The 18,495-nt window shown below is 38.1% G+C and overlaps 2 protein-coding genes across 11 annotated transcripts in view; both read left to right on the top strand.

Annotated features, from left to right (window-relative positions):
• Positions 1 to 3,685, top strand: part of LOC127648999 (ras GTPase-activating protein nGAP-like) — a 118,832-nt gene extending 115,147 nt beyond the window's left edge. For 4 of the 10 annotated variants that reach the window (XM_052133881.1, XM_052133880.1, XM_052133879.1 and 1 more), the window contains exon 16: positions 1,996 to 3,677. In XM_052133881.1, coding sequence (XP_051989841.1) covers positions 1,996 to 2,163 — 168 coding nt within the window. In that variant the 3' untranslated portion in view covers positions 2,164 to 3,677. Of the gene's footprint in view, positions 1 to 1,995 lie in introns of all 10 variants that reach the window. The other 6 variants (XM_052133873.1, XM_052133872.1, XM_052133876.1 and 3 more) reach the window with 5 other exon arrangements.
• Positions 3,686 to 5,236: 1,551 nt separating this feature from the next.
• Positions 5,237 to 18,098, top strand: LOC127649001 (ATP-dependent RNA helicase A protein-like). The gene is made up of 28 exons (XM_052133884.1): positions 5,237 to 5,362; positions 5,839 to 5,959; positions 6,066 to 6,206; positions 6,311 to 6,425; positions 6,591 to 6,721; positions 6,940 to 7,088; positions 7,969 to 8,015; positions 8,717 to 8,853; positions 8,940 to 9,029; positions 9,115 to 9,276; positions 9,432 to 9,509; positions 11,204 to 11,395; positions 11,502 to 11,643; positions 11,792 to 11,874; positions 11,977 to 12,133; positions 12,268 to 12,365; positions 12,538 to 12,751; positions 12,880 to 12,974; positions 13,358 to 13,431; positions 14,481 to 14,633; positions 14,775 to 14,935; positions 15,017 to 15,128; positions 15,342 to 15,503; positions 15,622 to 15,749; positions 15,876 to 16,105; positions 16,218 to 16,333; positions 17,379 to 17,579; positions 17,738 to 18,098. Exons 2-28 carry the CDS (start codon positions 5,849 to 5,851, stop codon positions 18,096 to 18,098), a joined length of 3,840 nt encoding a protein of 1,279 aa, XP_051989844.1. The 5' UTR covers positions 5,237 to 5,362; positions 5,839 to 5,848.
• The last annotated feature ends 397 nt before the right edge of the window (positions 18,099 to 18,495 follow it).

Raw genomic sequence — 18,495 nt, 5'->3', positions numbered from 1 at the left:
CTAGGTTCTTGGGCAAACATGTTCTTTTTTAATGACTGTTAAGCACCTTAGTGTTACTCAGCAACTGACAAATAGGCAAACTTACTAAAAAGTTTGATTTTAAGTTTACTCATTTTTAATTAAGTGTTAATAGGTACTTAATACATTTATAATTAATGATACAATTTTCATCAATATATGCAAAGAGTAATGCATAAGTAACCAGATTAGATTACCCAAAATGTGTAATCTATAGGATTTTTACTTTAATCAGTACCAGAATACATTTCAGAAGTAATCTACCCAGCACTGAATATAATAAATAACGTTTAAAGGGTCGGACAGCGTGTAATATTTCTATGTTAAAACACCTCTCCTATCCCAGCTTAATGTGCAGAGACAACCATTCATTGGTCAAATTGGTGAGAAGTTTAAACACTGCAGCTCTATGACATTTGAAGCTCTTTTTAAGCATGAGTTTGGGGTTGGACTACTTTGGTGTGGGAGAGTTTTGGTAACTATAGTTCATACATAGCGATAGGAAATTGAACAAAATCCTTATACCAAGTTTAACTTAACTCATCCTGAGCTGTGCTAGAGACATGAAGGATGCCTTTAAATTGCGTGGTGTTAGATACTTTAATGGGTTAGTTCACCCAAAAATGAAAATTCTCTCATTATTTACTCACCCTCATGCCATCCCAGATGTATGACTTTCTTTCTTCAGCAGAACACAAACAAAGATTTTTAGAAGAATATCTCAGATCTCTAGGTCCATGCAATGCAAGTGAATGGTATTCAGACATTTGTAGCTCCAAAAATCACATAAAGGAAACATAAGTAATCCATATGACTCCAGTGGTTAAATCCATATCTTCAGAAGCGATATAATAGATGTGGTTTAGAATCAGATCAAAATGGAAGTCCTTTTTTTACTATAAATCTCCACTTTCACTTTCAGATGTGAAACTGAAACAAAACAGGCACAACATGTGGCTTTTAGATATGCAAGTAAAGATTTAGATTTAAAAAGAACTTTAATGTTTGATCTGTTTCTCACATCATATCGCTTCTGAAGATATGGATTTAACCACGGGAGTCATGTGGATTACTTTCTTTTTTGTGATTTTAATATACATTTTTGGGTGAACTATTCCTTAAGTATGCAAATATATAAGTCCCATGCAGATGTAGGCAAGTTTCAAAATTCTCCTTTGGGTTAGTGAACATTTTCCCACTTTTTAAAACCATAAATTTGGTAGGTGCTATTGAGGAATGTGTGTTGGTAGGGAGCACTCTTAACAGATTCAGTATCTGGTAACTGAGCTCAAGCTTTTTGCTGCTTTATTTTCTTTCCCACTTTATTTTTGCCTAGTCACGTTCTGATTCCCTTGCTGCCTCATTCCCAGTGCCCTTGTAGGTGCGCACTCCACACAAATTGCCAATGCAGTTATTTTATCATGTGAGGAAGTCTTGCTTTCTTCTCTCTGGCTTATGTTTGCACAAGTTGTTTGTGCAGGATTTCAGTTAATTGTCCTCTTTTTGCTGCCCGCACAATCTTGCTTTTGTTTTTTGGTGTAATGTTGGAAACAGTTCTGTCATAGCACACGTCACTTTCCTGACTGGCACCATTCACTTTAGCAATTATTTGCTTTTTTTAATTATCTTTATATTGAAATTAAAATATAGTTGTTTTGGATATACATTTGAAAATGTACGCAAATAAAATATTTAATTTAATCTTTTCTGTTGTAGAATACAAGTTCATAAGTTTATGCCCACTTTTATCCTTTAACTTTGAATAAAAGGGTGCATCTCATTATATGTCTGGTCTTATTTCACTTCAAAGTGAATATTACAAAATAAGAAAATAAATTATACATAAAGTAAATTAGGCCTATTTTAGTATAATTTAGTAACACGATTTTGACCGCTTCTTGACAGATTCACCAAAAAAGATCCACTTACTGTAAGTTAACTAGTCCCCAGATTTTGATGTGCCTCTCTCTTTCACAGGAGAAGAGGATCAGCTCCCTGGATGCAGCTAACTCTCGGCTGATGAGTGCCCTGACTCAGGTTAAAGAACGCTACAGCATGCACAACCTCCGCAATGGACTGTCGCCCACCAACCCCACTAAGCTTTCCATCACTGAGAATGGGGAGTTCAAGAACAGCAGTTGCTGATTGGTGCTCATGGACTTGATGAGCCATGCCGATCAGTGCTCCAAGATAAATCTCTGGCACTGATTGATCAAGAGCATGGACAGAGCACCCTTAGCTGGCGGCTAAATTGACTGACTACTGTATACATGCAATTGCAAGGAATGTCTGGTTATTAATGTATATAAACGCTATCTAATATTGGTTATGTACAGAAATGCTACTGCAGAGAGGAATGTTTTGAAATTGCGTGAGAGAGTTCAGCATAGAGTCAGTAAGTTTGTGGGTTTTTTAAATACTGATATATGCCTAAATGCAGATTTAAGATTACAAAAAGATTTTTAATTATTGCCTAAGATATATGAAGGAGATGTAAATATCGTACAAATAGAATTGTTTTAAAAGAAAATATGAAGAAAAGCACATAGGTTTCAGTCATAGTTGTAAATGTTTGCAAGTAACAGAAGCTGACAGGCAAAAACAGAAAAAGGCAATTTTATGCACTCAGTTTTCTAAAACAACTTTTCTATATATTTTTTAATTATTATTTGGTGTTGTCATCTTGCAAAAGGTTGTTGTGACTAACTGAAAAGACGGTGAAGGCAGACAGTTCAGTTTTAAGAAAATACATGTTTAAGTCAAATAACAAAATCTGTTATCATTTACTCACCCTCATGTTGTTCCAAAACTGAATGACTTTCTTTCTCGTGTTGAGCACTGCTTTTTTTTCCATGCAATGAAAGCAAATAGTGACACAGCTGTCCCTATCCACTTTCATTGTATGGAAATGAGCAGCTTGGACATACAAGTAAATATCAGCTTTTGTGTTCCACACAAGTAAATTAGTCATATAGTTTCAGAATGACATGAGGGTGAGATGATGACTGAATTTTCCATTTGGTGTAAACTGTCCTTTTGATGTGTTGCTAAAAATACACCATTGAATGGTTGGTGGATTTGATTAAATAAAATATTAAAACAATTTAACCATTTTATGAAGTCAGAAATGTAGGCAATTTGTCACTAAACTGTCACACCCAAACCTAACTAAAACTTGCATCATATTTGTTTTATGAATCGGACCAGAGCGCTGTGAAACCGCCAATTTACAGTCTCACTGCCCTCGTTCTGTTCCATTGGCAACTTCTGTTGAATGCCTTTTTGTTTTCTGCTGTTTTCACTCTGTCTGAATCAACATCTTTAACATTTTGTGGCACAGAACTCTTCGATGTTTGCTGTTCTCGTTGTGATGTATTTGATAGTCAGTCTCAAAGTTCAGAAGTTGAAAGCTGAGCATTGAATAAAGATGGATTGTGCCCTCATTGATCATGTTGTCCATGTGTGATCTGAAACTGATTCAGTATTTTTGCTTGAAAAAGCATAATCTTTGCTTTGCATATTGGGAAGACATTCCCATGAAAAATGATTTATTATTGTTAATTTTGGCTCAGGAATGTTATAATAATAATATCACTAGAGCATTTAAAATGTCAAATGTAAGGCTTGTTATTGAAATATGAAGAACAAAAAACATTAAAAAAACAAAAATCTTTTCACACTGAATGTTGTAACTAAGGAAATAGAATAAGGTGTGCTAATATAGTGACAGTTAGTATAAAAATAGGTGGCGGTTTAACAATCCAGCCATTGTCTGCATCCGAAATTGTGTACTATCAGAATATGTACTGTGTGATGAACATACTTCTCGGTCTGTAAAATATTATGTTCTTTAGGTCTGCATGCGAGTTGTATAAATAGCCTACATTCCACATACGGGTATGTGGCCATTGTTCTGTTCCCCAAATATATTGCATAATGCAACAGTTTTGTTAAACAAGCACAATTTAACTTTGTTGGTGATTAGTGTATCACTTGCAGTTAAAATGAGCCGCCCGAATCTTGGTTCTCTTGAGTTGTTTTTTTTTTTTATTTTATTTTTTTTTTATTCAGTGTTTGAATGTGACGTCTCCTCAGTTCCCGAGGGATTATGGGATTGTACAGCGGGTATTTACACTTGGTCTCTTCATGAATTTTTATTGGTTGAATAGCCATCTGATCATAAAAGACCATGTCCCTCCTACGGAAGAGGATTAGGGCCAAGCAATAATAAAAAAATAAAGCCATCTCGAGATTAAAGTCATTATAATGCGAGATTAAACTCGTTAAATTTCGAGAAAAAAGTCGAAATACAGTCTTGAGAATAAACTCATTAAATATCGAGAATAAAGTTGTTGTGTTTCGAGAAAAAACTCGTTAAATTTAATCTCGCATTATAATGACTTTATTCTCGATATTTAATGAGATTATTCTCAAGATTGTATTTCGACTTTTTTCTCGAAATTTAACGAGTTTAATCTCGCATTATAATGACTTTAATCTCGATATTTAATGAGTTTATTCTCAAGACTTTATTTCGACTTTTTTCTCGAAATTTAACGAGTTCAATCTCGCATTATAATGACTTTAATCTCGAGATGGTTTTATTTTTTTATTATTGCTTGGCCCTAATCCTCTTCCGTACCCTCCAATACGGATTTGCAACGGATATAAATTTAATCACTCAAACCACCAAGTACCCAAATTACTTAAAAATAATAATCCAATACAAATGACTAGTTATTTCTTTAATAAATACTTCATTGAAAATGTAGTCACATGATTAATTACCTTTACTTTTAAGTTACTTTCTAAAACACATTTCCGTTAAAATGTAAAAACAAATAAAACACTCTGCACCTCTCCGCACACTCGGGGGGGTTCACCGCGTGGACACACACGTGCACTGGGCAAAGTCATTTGGAATCAAATATTAAATCACATCTTTGAAATTCACTGCCCTGCATTAGTATAATCAAGGACGTGAAATTGAATTAATGCAATTTATTTACATTTGTATTTGTAGCTTTAAAAGCCCCCGTGCGCCCCCTGGTGGAGGACCGACATTTTCGTATGGCAACGGTTTTTTTTTAGCAAATAACGTTGGCCACCTACTTCTTGTACCATAAAAAAGAAATATCTATTTTGATATGGCCACATCAAACTGGTGCCGTGCTCTTTAAAATCCATGAACCACAGAATGGTGTGAACATCCTCTACGTCGTGCGTATCCACTTCCGGTTCTGATCTGCACAATGTGTGCATTTTCTTTGTTATGGCGGGTTTTCGTGTAACATACACATTTGTCTGAACATTTTGTGTGTTTACTAGAGGGGATCGTTATCAGGTATGAACATCGACCATTATGTCTTTTAATTTGGTTTAAGAGTTAGTAATTTACTTTTGTGAATTGAATCCAGTTTTAGTACACACATATAGAGCTGTTAGCTAGCTAGCTAATGTTAGCCCATTCATTACGCCAGATTTCTTGCAAACAAATGTCGAGAACACTATCTAGTTTGCGATAGTGGATTTAGTCGTTCTTGTGCAGTTAGGCCATATAATCAGAATTAGCTTGATTGCCCATTATGCTTACACAACGATGTACTAAAAACGGAAAAGCTTTTCCTTTGCGTTTTTGAAAAGTTTCGCGTACAGACGATATATACTGTACGATTTGGCAATTACTCTTAGAATCAGTTCTGCACGTTTACATTTATCTCTTATCTACAGTGGGTGGGTGCTAAGTTTGCCACATTTATTTTCTATTGGTTATTATTCTTAAATCATTACGTTTATGCCATTTATCTCATTCTCATAAAGGCCTTCAACAATGGCAGACATTAAAAACTTCCTGTATGCTTGGTGTGGGAAAAAGAAGATAACGCCAAACTATGACATCCGAACAGCTGGAAATAAAAACAGACAGAAGTTCACGTGTGAGGTAAGATTAAGGTGGTTCTGTCTGTGATATTGTTTTTTTTTTTTTTTTTCAGTAGGTGTTCATCTTGTAGCAGGATGTCTGTTTAAAACCATGTTTCTCCTCCCAGGTGCGTGTCGAGGGTTACAATTACATCGGTATGGGAAACTCCACAAACAAGAAGGATGCCCAGTCCAACGCTGCCCGAGATTTTGTGAATTATCTTGTCCGAACAAAAGAGATCAATGCTAATGAAGTTCCTGCTGTAGGGGTCAGCACAGCATCTACATTTATGAACATTTCTCTTTGCTTTTAACCTACAAATCTGTTGTTTGGTGTTGGGTAAAGGTCTCATTTTGAGTGTTTTATTTTCAGGTCAGTGTGCCAGATGGAGGAAATGAAGAAGGTGGTGGGTTTGGAAACCTCCCATCCAACTGTCCACTACCTCCACATCTGGCTGTGAAAAATGAACCAAGTGACGGGCCTAATGGTATGTAATGATAGTTACTACAGCAGAATTGGAATTGTGCAGGCTTCAACTGAGCGTGAATGACCATTCAAGTATCATGAATTGACACAATAGTTTTTATTTATTGACATGAGACATTGACTATAAAGGATCTGTTCTAATGCTGAAGTTCTTCCTGTGTCTCAGAACCTCAGCGTTCTGCACCTGTCCGTGGAGTTACTGGTTTGGGCTACTCAGGCTTTGGTAATGCTCAATGGGAGCGAGGAGCTAACCTGCAGGAGTACTACTCCAAGCGAGATGACCAGGAAGCCAAAGCGGTAGGTATAAATACTGAGTCAAGATAAGAATTGTGGTTTATTGTACTGTATTTTTTGGCAAGTGTAGAGGTCATCTTGGCATGTAGAAAACGAACATACATTGCATAGTATACATACAGTAGTGGAATGAGTAGTACCAAGATAGTATGTTATTTTGAGCATAGCCATAGTATAGAATTGAGAGTTTGTAATGACTCTTAATATTTTACTTCTCCAAGACCTTAGAATCGGAGGAGGTTGATCTGAACGCTGGCCTGCATGGGAACTGGACTCTGGACAATGCAAAGGCTCGTCTGAACCAGTTTTTTCAGAAGGAGAAAAACCAAACTGACTACAAATATAGTCAAGTGGGGCCTGACCACAACAGGTCAGCATGTCCTCATCAAATATAATCATTTGCTTTTGTGTTTTTAAGTCATTTTTACGTATATTTTTATTCACTTGATCTACCTAATAAAAAAAATCTGACTTTGCATTTAAAAGTAACGCATTAAGGGTTGTTTTTCTGCTGGACTGAAATAATTACAGAGAACTCCTTGATGTGCATCTAACCTCAAGGAGATCTCAGAGAACATTGACAGCCTCCTTTTGGAAGTTCCATTACAGTATATGTGTCATATCATGGGTTCATCTCATGAAACCTGTGAAAAGCATGTTCCGGTCACATTTCTTCTTACAATCTAAAGATGTTAGAAACTAGATATTTAAGCAAATTATATTTGTTTAAATTTGTCACAAGTTTCTAAAGTTCAAAAAAACTTGTTTAAATGTGACCTGGTCATGTTTTTGTGAGATGATCCCACACATTCTCTTTATGTTATCTAGAGTGAGGACAATAGAGATGCCAGAAATCACAACCTTACATTGGGACAAACATGTGACATGACTTAGGCTGCACTAAGAGGTCACATGGTGCAGTCTGTGATTGGTTGAATCTAGAGACAAAATAATGTCTGGTTGTGATTTCTGGTGTCCATCAGGGGTTGAGGCCTCCATGACCAAGAGAGAAAATGACTCTCAAAAGTCTGGCAGAAAAACACACCTGCTGAAGATTGGGTTATTCTGTACACACCCTGCGCTGAAATGTTACTGTTGAACTCGTGCTGTCCAGATAAGAGGTCAGTCTGTGGAGTGTACATTTGTATTTTTGTTGTTTTCACCATTGTTGTAAACTTGTGAATTTTTAAAGAACTATGACCTGAACGTTATGTCCAGCTAGCTCAATTTTATGTCTTGCTTTATTTTAGGAGTTTTATTGCTGAGATGACACTCTTCGTGAGACAACTGGGTAGAAGTAAGTACCCATTTAAAGTACTTTACTGTAGTGATTGAGTAACAGTCAGGTCGATTAATCGGCCAATTGTAAAATTATCACCCAATAATTGGCTTTGCTGATTATCAGAAATGTTAATTTCTCTTTGTCATTTCCAAAATGTACTGACAGATTTGTCAATTTATAATAAACAGTTCTCATTTGTTGTTACAGAATTTTTGTTTGTATAAACCATATTAAATATATCGGCCGTAGTCCACCATGCTCTCTAGATATCGGAATCCACATCAGCCATTGAAATACCCAAATTGGTTGACCACTACAACCTTCTACTTAATACATTTTTATGCCAAACAAGTCTGTGGCAGTAATGTGGAAAAGTATCATACTGACAGTCTGTCACTTTTTAGCTTTTCACACTATGCCTAACCCCAGTTTATCATCTTTCAGAGTCAGATTCTTTCTCCCTGCTACCTGATTGGTTCTTAGAATGTTAACCCAGGTCTTACAAATGTACTTTGAAAAATCGATACCAGAATACCCAGAATTAATTCCTAACCCAGGGTAAGGTAAAGTATGAAACAAGGGAACCCAGGATTTCATTTACCCAGGGTTAAGAATGACCCAGGTTAACAATTTCAAGTGTGAAAAGCCCTATTATTGACAGTTTACATCAACAAAGAAAGTCTTATATTGCTAATGCTGCCCAACTTCTTCTTCAGAGATTTTTGCCCGTGAGCATGGTTCTAATAAGAAGCTGGCCGCCCAGTCTTGTGCTCTGTCTCTTGTCCGTCAGCTTTACCATTTGGGGGTTATAGAATCCTATACGGGGCAGACCAAGAAGAAAGAGGGAGAAAGTGTGAGTTCAGCAGTCCAAATCAATTATCTTGGTCCTCCTTTATGCTTACTGATTCTTGAAACTGCATATTTTTGTTGGTATGACAGGTGGATGTATATGAAGTGAATCTTAGTGATGATCTTCATCATCAAGTGCAAAGTTTTGTGCAGGAACTTGCCATCCAAATCCCTCCACCTGTAAGTATTTTAAAAACTCCAGTACTGGTAGTTTGAAGTAAGAATCATGTGCACTAAATAACATTTGTTGTTTGTCCTGTTCTAGCCTCAGGACCCCAGCAGTCCGGTTTCTCTGGTGCAGGGGAAGTTGGCTCACTTTGAGCCTTCACAGAGGCAGAGCATGGCAGGAGTGGTGCCATGGTCTCCTCCGCAGGTCAACTGGAACCCCTGGACCAGCAGCAACATCGATGAAGGACCACTGGCATTTGTGAGTCTTCAGTTCTGCATGAGTATTTTTATTAAGAAGTTGAATTTAATTTCCATGTTATATGATATGCTTTATTCAACTGGCTTTTATGGACTTATTGTTATACCCATCACATTCCTTCAACATTTTGACAATTCTGATCACCTGCTTTGCAGTGCACCCCAGAACAGATCAGTGGAGACCTGCAACATGAGCTCAACATTCAACTCGAGCAGGACAAGAACCTGCAGACGGTGAGCAAAAAAAAGTGTTTTAGTCAATGTCTGTTAGCTTTTAGGCCAGTTATATGCTAGTGTTCTCCTTTTTTAGTATTTTTTACTTTAGTAAGTTTTAGTATTTGTTTTCTTCTGGAAAAATGGACCAAAAATATTTATGGTGTCTTCTGATCACAGGTATATATACAAAGTTTTGTCTAATAAAATTGTGTCATGGCTGTGTGGGGCTGTAATATAAGCCAAAGTTCATAAAAATTATCATACCCCTTTGGAATAGTAATTTTTTTTTTGTGTTGCATCCTGAAATAAAAAAAATGTTCCTTGCAACATTGAACTTGTGAAAATGGGCAATAGTTCTAAAAATGTATAAAAGATGAAAAACTAGAATAACAGGGAGTGAAAAGTGCTCATATACCTGGATTTAATACTTTGTAGAGCTACATTTTGCTTTAATGACAGCCATCAGTCTGTTTGGATTTGTCTCTACTTGCTTTTCAGACCTAGATTGGGGAATATTTGCCTATTCTTCTTTGCAGAATTGTTTAAGTTCAGTCAAATTGTGGGGTGAGTGGCGATGACTGTTCTCTTTCAAGTCCATCCACAGGTTTTCTATTGGATTAAGGTCAGGGCTCTGACTTTGACACTTAAGGACTTTGACCTTCCTATCCTTTAAACACTGGGTTGTTTTGTTTTTGGCGGTGTGTTTAGGGTCATTGTCGTGCCTTAAATGTGAATAACCTGCCCATCTTCAGTTGTTGAGCAGAGGCCCACAGGTTTTACTTAAGAATCTGGTTGTACATGGCAGCATCCACACCATATTGTGTTTGGTGTTCCCCAAATATAGTGCTTTGAGTTCAGTCCAAGAAGTTACATTTTTGTCATCTGACCATGCATGATTCTAATGCCATGTGGCAAACGTTTTTATGGATGGATGAGACAAACATTTCCTAAACCTAACTCCCAAATACTATTTTTGGAGAAAACCGAACACTGCACACCACCCAGAACATACCATTCCTACTCTGAAGCATGGTGGTGGCCACATTATGTTGTGGGTGTGTTGCTCTTCAGTGGGGACTGGGCAATTGTTTAGAATTGAAGGGAAAATGGATGCTGCCATGTACACCCAAATTCTTGAGGAATGTCTGTGGCCCTCTGATCGACAACTGAAGATGGGCAGGTGGTTCACCTGAAAGGTGACCCTAAACACACCGGCAAAAAACAATCCAGTGGCATAAGGATATTAAGGTCAAAGTCCTCGAGAGGCTAAGTCAAAGCCTTGACCTAAATCCAAAAGAATACCTGTGGATAAACTTGAAGAGAGCAGTCCTTCACCACTCACCCCACAGTTTGACTGAACTTGAACAATTCTGCAAGAAAGAATGGACAAATATTCCCCAATCTAGGTGTGTGAAGCCAGTAGAGACATATCAAAATGGCCTGATGGCTGTCATTAAACCAAAAGGTAGCTTTTATGAAGTATTAAATCCCATATTTCCATTAAGTTCAGTGAGCATTCTTATTCCCTAAGTGAGGATTTTAAAAGCAGACATAAAATTGGCAACGTAAAATGCCGGTATAACCACAGGAGAAATGATGGTTGTGCTCATTTAGAATTGTCAAAAAATGTACAAGGATAGGTTGTGCTTTATATATAAAGTGTTTTGTTCCTCTGAGGTTAACTTTCAGCTTGTTCTCCTGGTCTACGTCAGATTCTTTCAGAGCGAAATCACCTGCCAGTGAAGAACTTTGAAGAACAAATCATGTCCGCCATCCACAATAACTCTGTGGTCATCATTCGTGGAGCCACAGGCTGTGGAAAGACCACCCAAGTTCCTCAGTACATCTTGGATGAGTTCATACATGGAGGCAGAGCTGCTGAATGCAATATCATTGTTACGCAGGTGAGTCAAGTACAGAAAGCTGTTCTGTTGAAGAAGTCCCATTGTGTGCTCCGTCAGAACTCGTATAGTATTATATTGTAACCCCTGCTATTGGTTATTCTCCTAGCCGAGACGGATCAGTGCTGTGTCAGTGTCAGAACGTGTGTCTTTTGAGAGAGGAGAGGAGGTGGGAAAAAGCTGTGGCTACAGTGTGCGCTTTGAGTCTGTCTTACCCAGACCTCACGCCAGCATCCTCTTCTGCACAGTTGGTATGTTCCTCTTCTTAATCTGTTACTGCTGCATGCTCACAATGTCTTTCCTTTGGTGATCAGAACATATCGCACTGTAACAGGCTTTGATACTGAGAAGGATAACTGTATATGACATAGTGCACATAAACTTCCTGTTTATTCTCAGGTGTGTTGCTGAGGAAGCTCGAATCTGGTATCCGTGGCATCAGTCATGTGATTGTGGATGAAATCCATGAGAGGGACTTAAATGTAAGTTTAACTTTTTGACATAATTGTATCATAATAGATTATGCCATTATTCTGGCTGTTATCTGACAAGACCAACATGTTTTTGTGTCTGTGGCTCTCCAGACTGATTTCCTGTTGGTAGTGTTGAGAGATGTAATCCAGGCCTACCCTGAAGTGCGCATCATCCTTATGTCTGCCACCATTGACACCACTATGTTTAGAGAATACTATTTTAACTGTCCAATCATCGAGGTGCATGGACGTGCACATACCGTACAAGGTCAGTAAGCTTGGTTTTCATAATGCACTGTATTATAATGCCACTTTACAGTACTTTAATATTAACATCAAATAATGGATTAAGTATTTTAATATTAATATTAACAAATACAAATTTTTCTTTCATATTTGTAGAGTATTTTCTGGAAGACTGCATCCAGATAACCCAGTTTGTACCACCACCTATGGATAGAAAGAAAAAAGATAAGGATGAAGATGGTGGAGAGGAAGAGGTATGTGAAAAATAAGATGCATAACCCCTGGGGTGAAATTGCCACCAGTGATTTCCATAGAATTACTTGAGCATTATTTGTATTTACAGTAGGTGGCAGGTGTATTCGGGATAATGTGCCTAAAAGCAAACTTTGAAATGCTTTGTGTTAAATATTTTTGTCTTGTTTCTAGGTGAACTGTAATGTTATCTGCGGACCTGAGTATACTCCAGAGACCAAGCGTGCCATGTCTCAGCTGAATGAGAAGGAAACTCCATTTGAGCTGATAGAGGCTTTGCTGAAGTACATTGAAACGCTACAAGTGCCTGGAGCGGTGCTGGTCTTCCTGCCAGGCTGGAACCTCATCTATTCCATGCAGAAACATTTGGAGATGAACCCGCACTTTGGTTTGTAATTTAACGTTACTTTGATCATACTTGAGCCTGAATTTACCTTACTAAGACTCCCCAACAAAATATTTTGACTTCAGCGACTGTTCATTGTAGTGATTCTTCCCATATGGTGTCTGTCTCAGGTGGTCGTCATTACAAAATTCTGCCCCTCCACTCTCAGATCCCCAGGGATGAACAAAGGAGAGTGTTTGAACCTGCTTCTGATGGTGTAACTAAGGTTTGTAGAATTTGGGAGGTGGGGGGTTGACTAATTGTAAGAATTTGTCACCATAGTATTCATTGGCCATAAACTCTCATACTCTACTATAATAATCGTGGCTATCCACTTTGCTACAGCAATTGTGAAGGAGCATTTACATGATTTGCGCTTTGAATGCAGCTTTTCAAAGGTCCCATCTGTTTTGTTTTTTTTGTAAAAAATAAAAATACAGGTTTATACGTTCTCCAACACTTGATTGGCACAATCATTGTTTTGTGTGTGTTTGTTGAGTGTGCATCAGTGTAATGACCCCATAGGCCCAAACACATTGCAATGGTTCTGCCCTATTTCAACCAGTTTTTAGAACTCATGTTAAATCATAATTGTGTTACTCGATACAGGTGATTTTGTCCACCAACATCGCAGAGACCAGCATCACCATTAACGACGTGGTCTTCGTCATCGACTCCTGCAAGTAAGTGATTTATTTAATTCATATACAGGGTTCCCACGGTCATGGAAATTTTGTTTTCAGTTCTTTTCAAGGAATTAGTGTTTCACAAAGCAGTTTAAATTATTCGTTTGACAATCGGATTTAAAGGTGCACCGAGTAAGTTTTTGCAATGAATAGCATTTTTTTGAAATATTTTGAAAATGATGTACACTCACACAAGCTGTTTAAATTAAATAGAGCGGGTCACCCCTTCTTGGGCGCTGCCATTTTGAAAGCACATGACACTGTGTCATGCTATTGACTGAGATACTACAATTACTATAGTGATTACAGCCAATGCTAAACAGAATGAGAGAAGTTATTCTTCCAAACAAGAAGTCCCTTGCTGGTGTAATGAAACAAACCACTAATGCCTTCAGCTCTTACGGCTAAACGACATGACCTCAAACACCAAGCGCGACTGTGGTCTTCAGTCCGGCAGAGAGCTAGCAAGTCGCGGCTCCACAGTCGCAGTCCAGTGCACAATGCTCAATTTTTTTGGGATTAAATCCAAGAATGTCCATTGAAGTGATTTGTGTAGTATGGGAAAAACACATTTAAAAAGTAACAAAACAGAAGACAAACAAACATCTTTGGTTTAAAGAGCAGCGTTTAATAAACAAACTTCCAGTATCTAGGACGATGGGTGTCAGTATTCAATCCAAAACCACAAGTACGGCAGGGAACAATGGGATGAGTAAGAGCCAGCTTAAATCTTACTTTGTGCACCTTTTAATTAAAATTATAAAAACAAAATATATATATCTATATCTGTATCCAGTAATTATAAACGACTGGTAAGATCATGGAAAAGTCATATTTAATTTGTCAAAAAGCGTGGGAACCCTGAATTACTCATTGTGTACAATCTATATAAATGTTTAATTAAAAAATAATAATTTTTAGGAATGACTGGAAAAATCATGGAAATTCATTGGTCAAAAGGTGTTGAAAATAGCTGCATTTATATTTTTTCCCACTATGTGCTCTTCAAATCTATACATAAATGGTAAAACATTTGTTTCTTGTAGGCAGAAAGTGAAGTTGTTCACCTCTCACAACAACATGACAAACTACGCCACAGTGTGGGCCTCCAAGACCAACCTTGAGCAGAGGAAGGGACGAGCTGGTCGAGTCAGGCCAGGCTTCTGCTTTCACCTGTGCAGCAGAGCTCGTTTTGACAAGTATGAATTGTCACAGAATTGGGCTTTTTACTTGTTTCAGTACAATCTATTTTCATTTATCAATAGAATCCAGTTAAGAAAATCAAGCTGTACTCCTAAAAAAAAAAAAAGCTGCTGATGACTGCCATGATTGTATTGCAGACTAGAGACCCACTTGACTCCAGAAATCTTCCGCACACCACTGCATGAGGTGGCACTCAGCATTAAGCTACTAAGACTTGGTGCCATTGGGCAGTTCCTTTCCAAAGCTATTGAGCCCCCTCCATTGGATGCTGTTATTGAGGCAGAACATACACTTAGAGGTACAGTTAATATTCAGTTTCATAGCAGTGCATTTAATGCTTAATATTGAATTTGATTTGAAATGTTCTGTCGTTCCCCAGAGCTGGATGCTTTAGACTGTAATGATGAGCTGACTCCACTGGGACGCATTCTGGCCAAACTCCCAATAGAACCTCGTCTGGGAAAGATGATGATCATGGGATGCATCTTTAAGTAAGAGTTTGTTTTTTCCTAGCCTTGGCTGTTGGAATTTTGAAATGAGCAAATCTCACGAAACCTGCCAAGATCATATTTAAGCCAAAATGTACAACCATTTTTTTTTTAGGTTAAATGTGACCTGGGCATGTTTTTGTGAGGTTCAGCTATTGTTTATAAATATAGTACATTGTATTTACTCGGTGCATGTGTTGGTGCTTTTTTTTTTAGTGTTGGAGATGCAGTATGCACCATCTCAGCAGCATCCTGTTTCCCTGAGCCCTTCATCAATGAGGGAAAACGCCTTGGCTTTGTCCATAGGAATTTTGCTGGTACACGTTTCTCAGACCACGTGGCTTTACTCTCTGTCTTTCAGGCCTGGGATGAAGTCAGGTGGGTCTTAAGGAGACTGCACTGTTCCAATTAGACACTTCCACGTTTAATCTTCAAAATTGTTTGAGGAGTATCAAGTTAAAAATATTCAGATTTGTCTGTGTTACGTTGTATTCAGAATGGGAGGTGAAGATGCAGAAATCAGGTTTTGTGAGCACAAGAGGCTGAACATGCCAACTTTAAGGATGACCTGGGAGGCCAAGGTTCAGCTGAAAGATATCCTTGTTAACGTGGGCTTCCCTGAAGGTTTACCAGTGTTTCTAGACACTTATGTGCCATATTGTTTGGTGTTATGGTGCTATTTATTGTAAACCTCAGAATGTAATTTGAGATGCTGATTATTATTTTTTTTATCTAAACCCTTGCCTTTAGAGTGCCTCATGAATCAAATGTTTAACAATGTGGGACCAGACAATAACTTGGATGTGGTGATCTCTTTGCTGACGTTTGGCTCTTACCCCAACGTGTGTTACCACAAAGAGAAAAGGAAGATCCTAACCACAGAGGGCCGAAATGCTCTCATTCACAAATCCTCAGTCAACTGTCCTTTCAGCAACCATGATATGGCTTACCCATCTCCCTTCTTTGTCTTCGGGGAAAAGGTTAGTTTGAAGCTCTTTTATGTTATTATTTTAATGTCAACTTAAACAGCTAAATAAAACTATAATTTTATGTTTTACTTCAATTAATACATTTTAATTACTTTCAATTCAGATCCGAACTCGAGCCATCTCAGCCAAAGGAATGACTCTTGTCAGCCCTCTTCAGCTTATTCTTTTTGGCTCAAAAAAGATCACCTCCAATGGGGAAATTGTTGAGCTTGATGACTGGTAAGTGTTTCATAAATTAAACCACAAACAAAAAAATATACAGTACTGTGCAAATATCTTGGGCACATAAGATGTTTAACAAAAACCTTTGTCTTTTAGATTGTTCGTTATATCTTCAGCTTTAGTGTGTCAACCGGAAATATACATTTTAGAATCCCAAACATTAATTTTGCAAATAGAATAGAAGAACAGGGAGCCCTGCAACAGATGGCTTGGCCCCCAGAGAATCCCCATTGAACATTGAGTCAGTCTGGAATTACATGAAAAGACCAAAGCAATTGAGACAACTTAAGTGGATAGAAGAACTGTGGAGAATTCTCCAAGAATCTTGGAACATCCTATCTTCCAACAACCAAGAAAAACTGTCCAGGTGTACCTAGGAGAATTTGTGCTGTTTTGAAGGCATAGGTGGTCATACCAAATATTGAATTAGCTTTTAATGTTTTTATAAATGAAATGGCATTATTTTTTAAGACATCCTCACTATGCAATATTTTTCACAAGTGCCTAAAACTTTTGCAGAGTACTTTGTCCTCCAGTATTCCTAAGTTCATAACCATAGTTAATATTGAGCAGATAGATTTTATCCAAAGCACAGGGTTCCCAAAATCTGAAATGGTGGGGATTTTTAAAATTGTGTTTTTCTGGGCATGGGTAAGATCTTAAAATGAATGGAAAAATCATCACAATTTCTCATTGGCTAGGTATTACTCTTATCTCAATTAAAATGTGCTCTCAACCCATAGTAGTGTCTGATTTATGACCAAATTTATATTGATTTGAGCAAAACAAATATTTTGCGTTTATTTTTAAAGGGGTAGTTCACCCAAAATAAAAAAAACTATCTTGTTTACTTGCCCTCATGCCATCCCAGATATGTATGACTTTCTTTCTTCTGCAGAACACAAATGAAGATTTTTAGAAGAATATTTCAGCTCTGTAGGTCCATAAAAGTGAACAGTGACCTGACCTTTTGAACTGCTTTATTTAAAAAAATAATAATAATACTTATCCAGTTGAACAAGACAATCCTTTTCTTGTGTAGGATCAAATTGCAGATTCCCCATGATGTAGCTGGTGGTGTAGCAGCCCTGAGGGCAGCTATGGAAGCCCTAGTGGTGGAGGTGACCAAAGACCCAGAATACATTAGAAATTTGGATCCCCTCAATGAGCGCTTGCTGAACGTCATACGGCTTGTGTCTAGGCCATCATCAGCGGGCATCAACCTCATGGCCACTAACCAACGGTGAGACATCCATGCATTAAGTTATTTGGCCTATTTATGATCAAGACCAATATAGTAGGTGTGAAAGAATGTTTTTCAAAATTTAGAAAGTTGCCTTTATTCCCATTTTACCACTTTCTTTGTCAATGGGTCTCATTTTGTGTGTGTGTATTTTACAGATTTGGAGATGGGCCACGGCCACCCAAGATGGCCCGTACTGACTTCGGAGGGGGTGGAGAGTTCAGGGGCCGAGGCAGAGGAGGATACAGGGGAGGTGGTGGCGATGGAGGATACAGAGGTGGTGGAGGCAGCTTTAGAGGGTCCGGAGGATATCGTGGTGGGGGTGGATACAGGGGATCTGGAGGATACCGGGGGGGTGGTGGAGGTGGTGGTGGATACAGGGGGGGTGGAGGTGGTGGATACAGGGAGGGTGGAGGTGGTGGATACAGGGGGGGTGGTGGAGGTGGATACAGGGGGGGTGAAGGAAATGGAGGGAGGGGATTCAGAGGAGGCTGGGGAGGAGATCGAGGTGGCTTTTAAAGCTGGATGTCTGAGCATGTGTCCATGATTACAAGTACCATTATGGGGGTATTAAAGTATGTTTGTGTTTAGTTGTTGTCACTTTTTAATTGCTCATTCTCTTGATTAAAACTTCTCAAACTGAGCTTTAATGTTATGTTTTTTTCTTCTATATATATATATATTATGGGTGGGAATCTCTAGACACCTCACGTTTCCCTTCCTCTTCATAGAATCCAAAGTGCTTCCATACACTTGCTTTTAATCCCGGCGTCGAATTTCCTGCTGAGCCATCTGTGTCTCGTGTTAAGTGCATGCCAAAAGACTGTCCGGGTGCTGTAGTTGCACACTTACGAGGTCAGTCTTTTGCATTCCGTCAACATTACGTACGTTAGCAAGACACATTCATAAAATCGAT

Source organism: Xyrauchen texanus, chromosome 9 (genome assembly GCF_025860055.1).
Source record: "Xyrauchen texanus isolate HMW12.3.18 chromosome 9, RBS_HiC_50CHRs, whole genome shotgun sequence".
Taxonomy (NCBI): domain Eukaryota; kingdom Metazoa; phylum Chordata; class Actinopteri; order Cypriniformes; family Catostomidae; genus Xyrauchen; species Xyrauchen texanus.
Note: the sequence above shows the minus strand (reverse complement) of the source record. Positions and strands in the feature narration are given on the sequence as shown.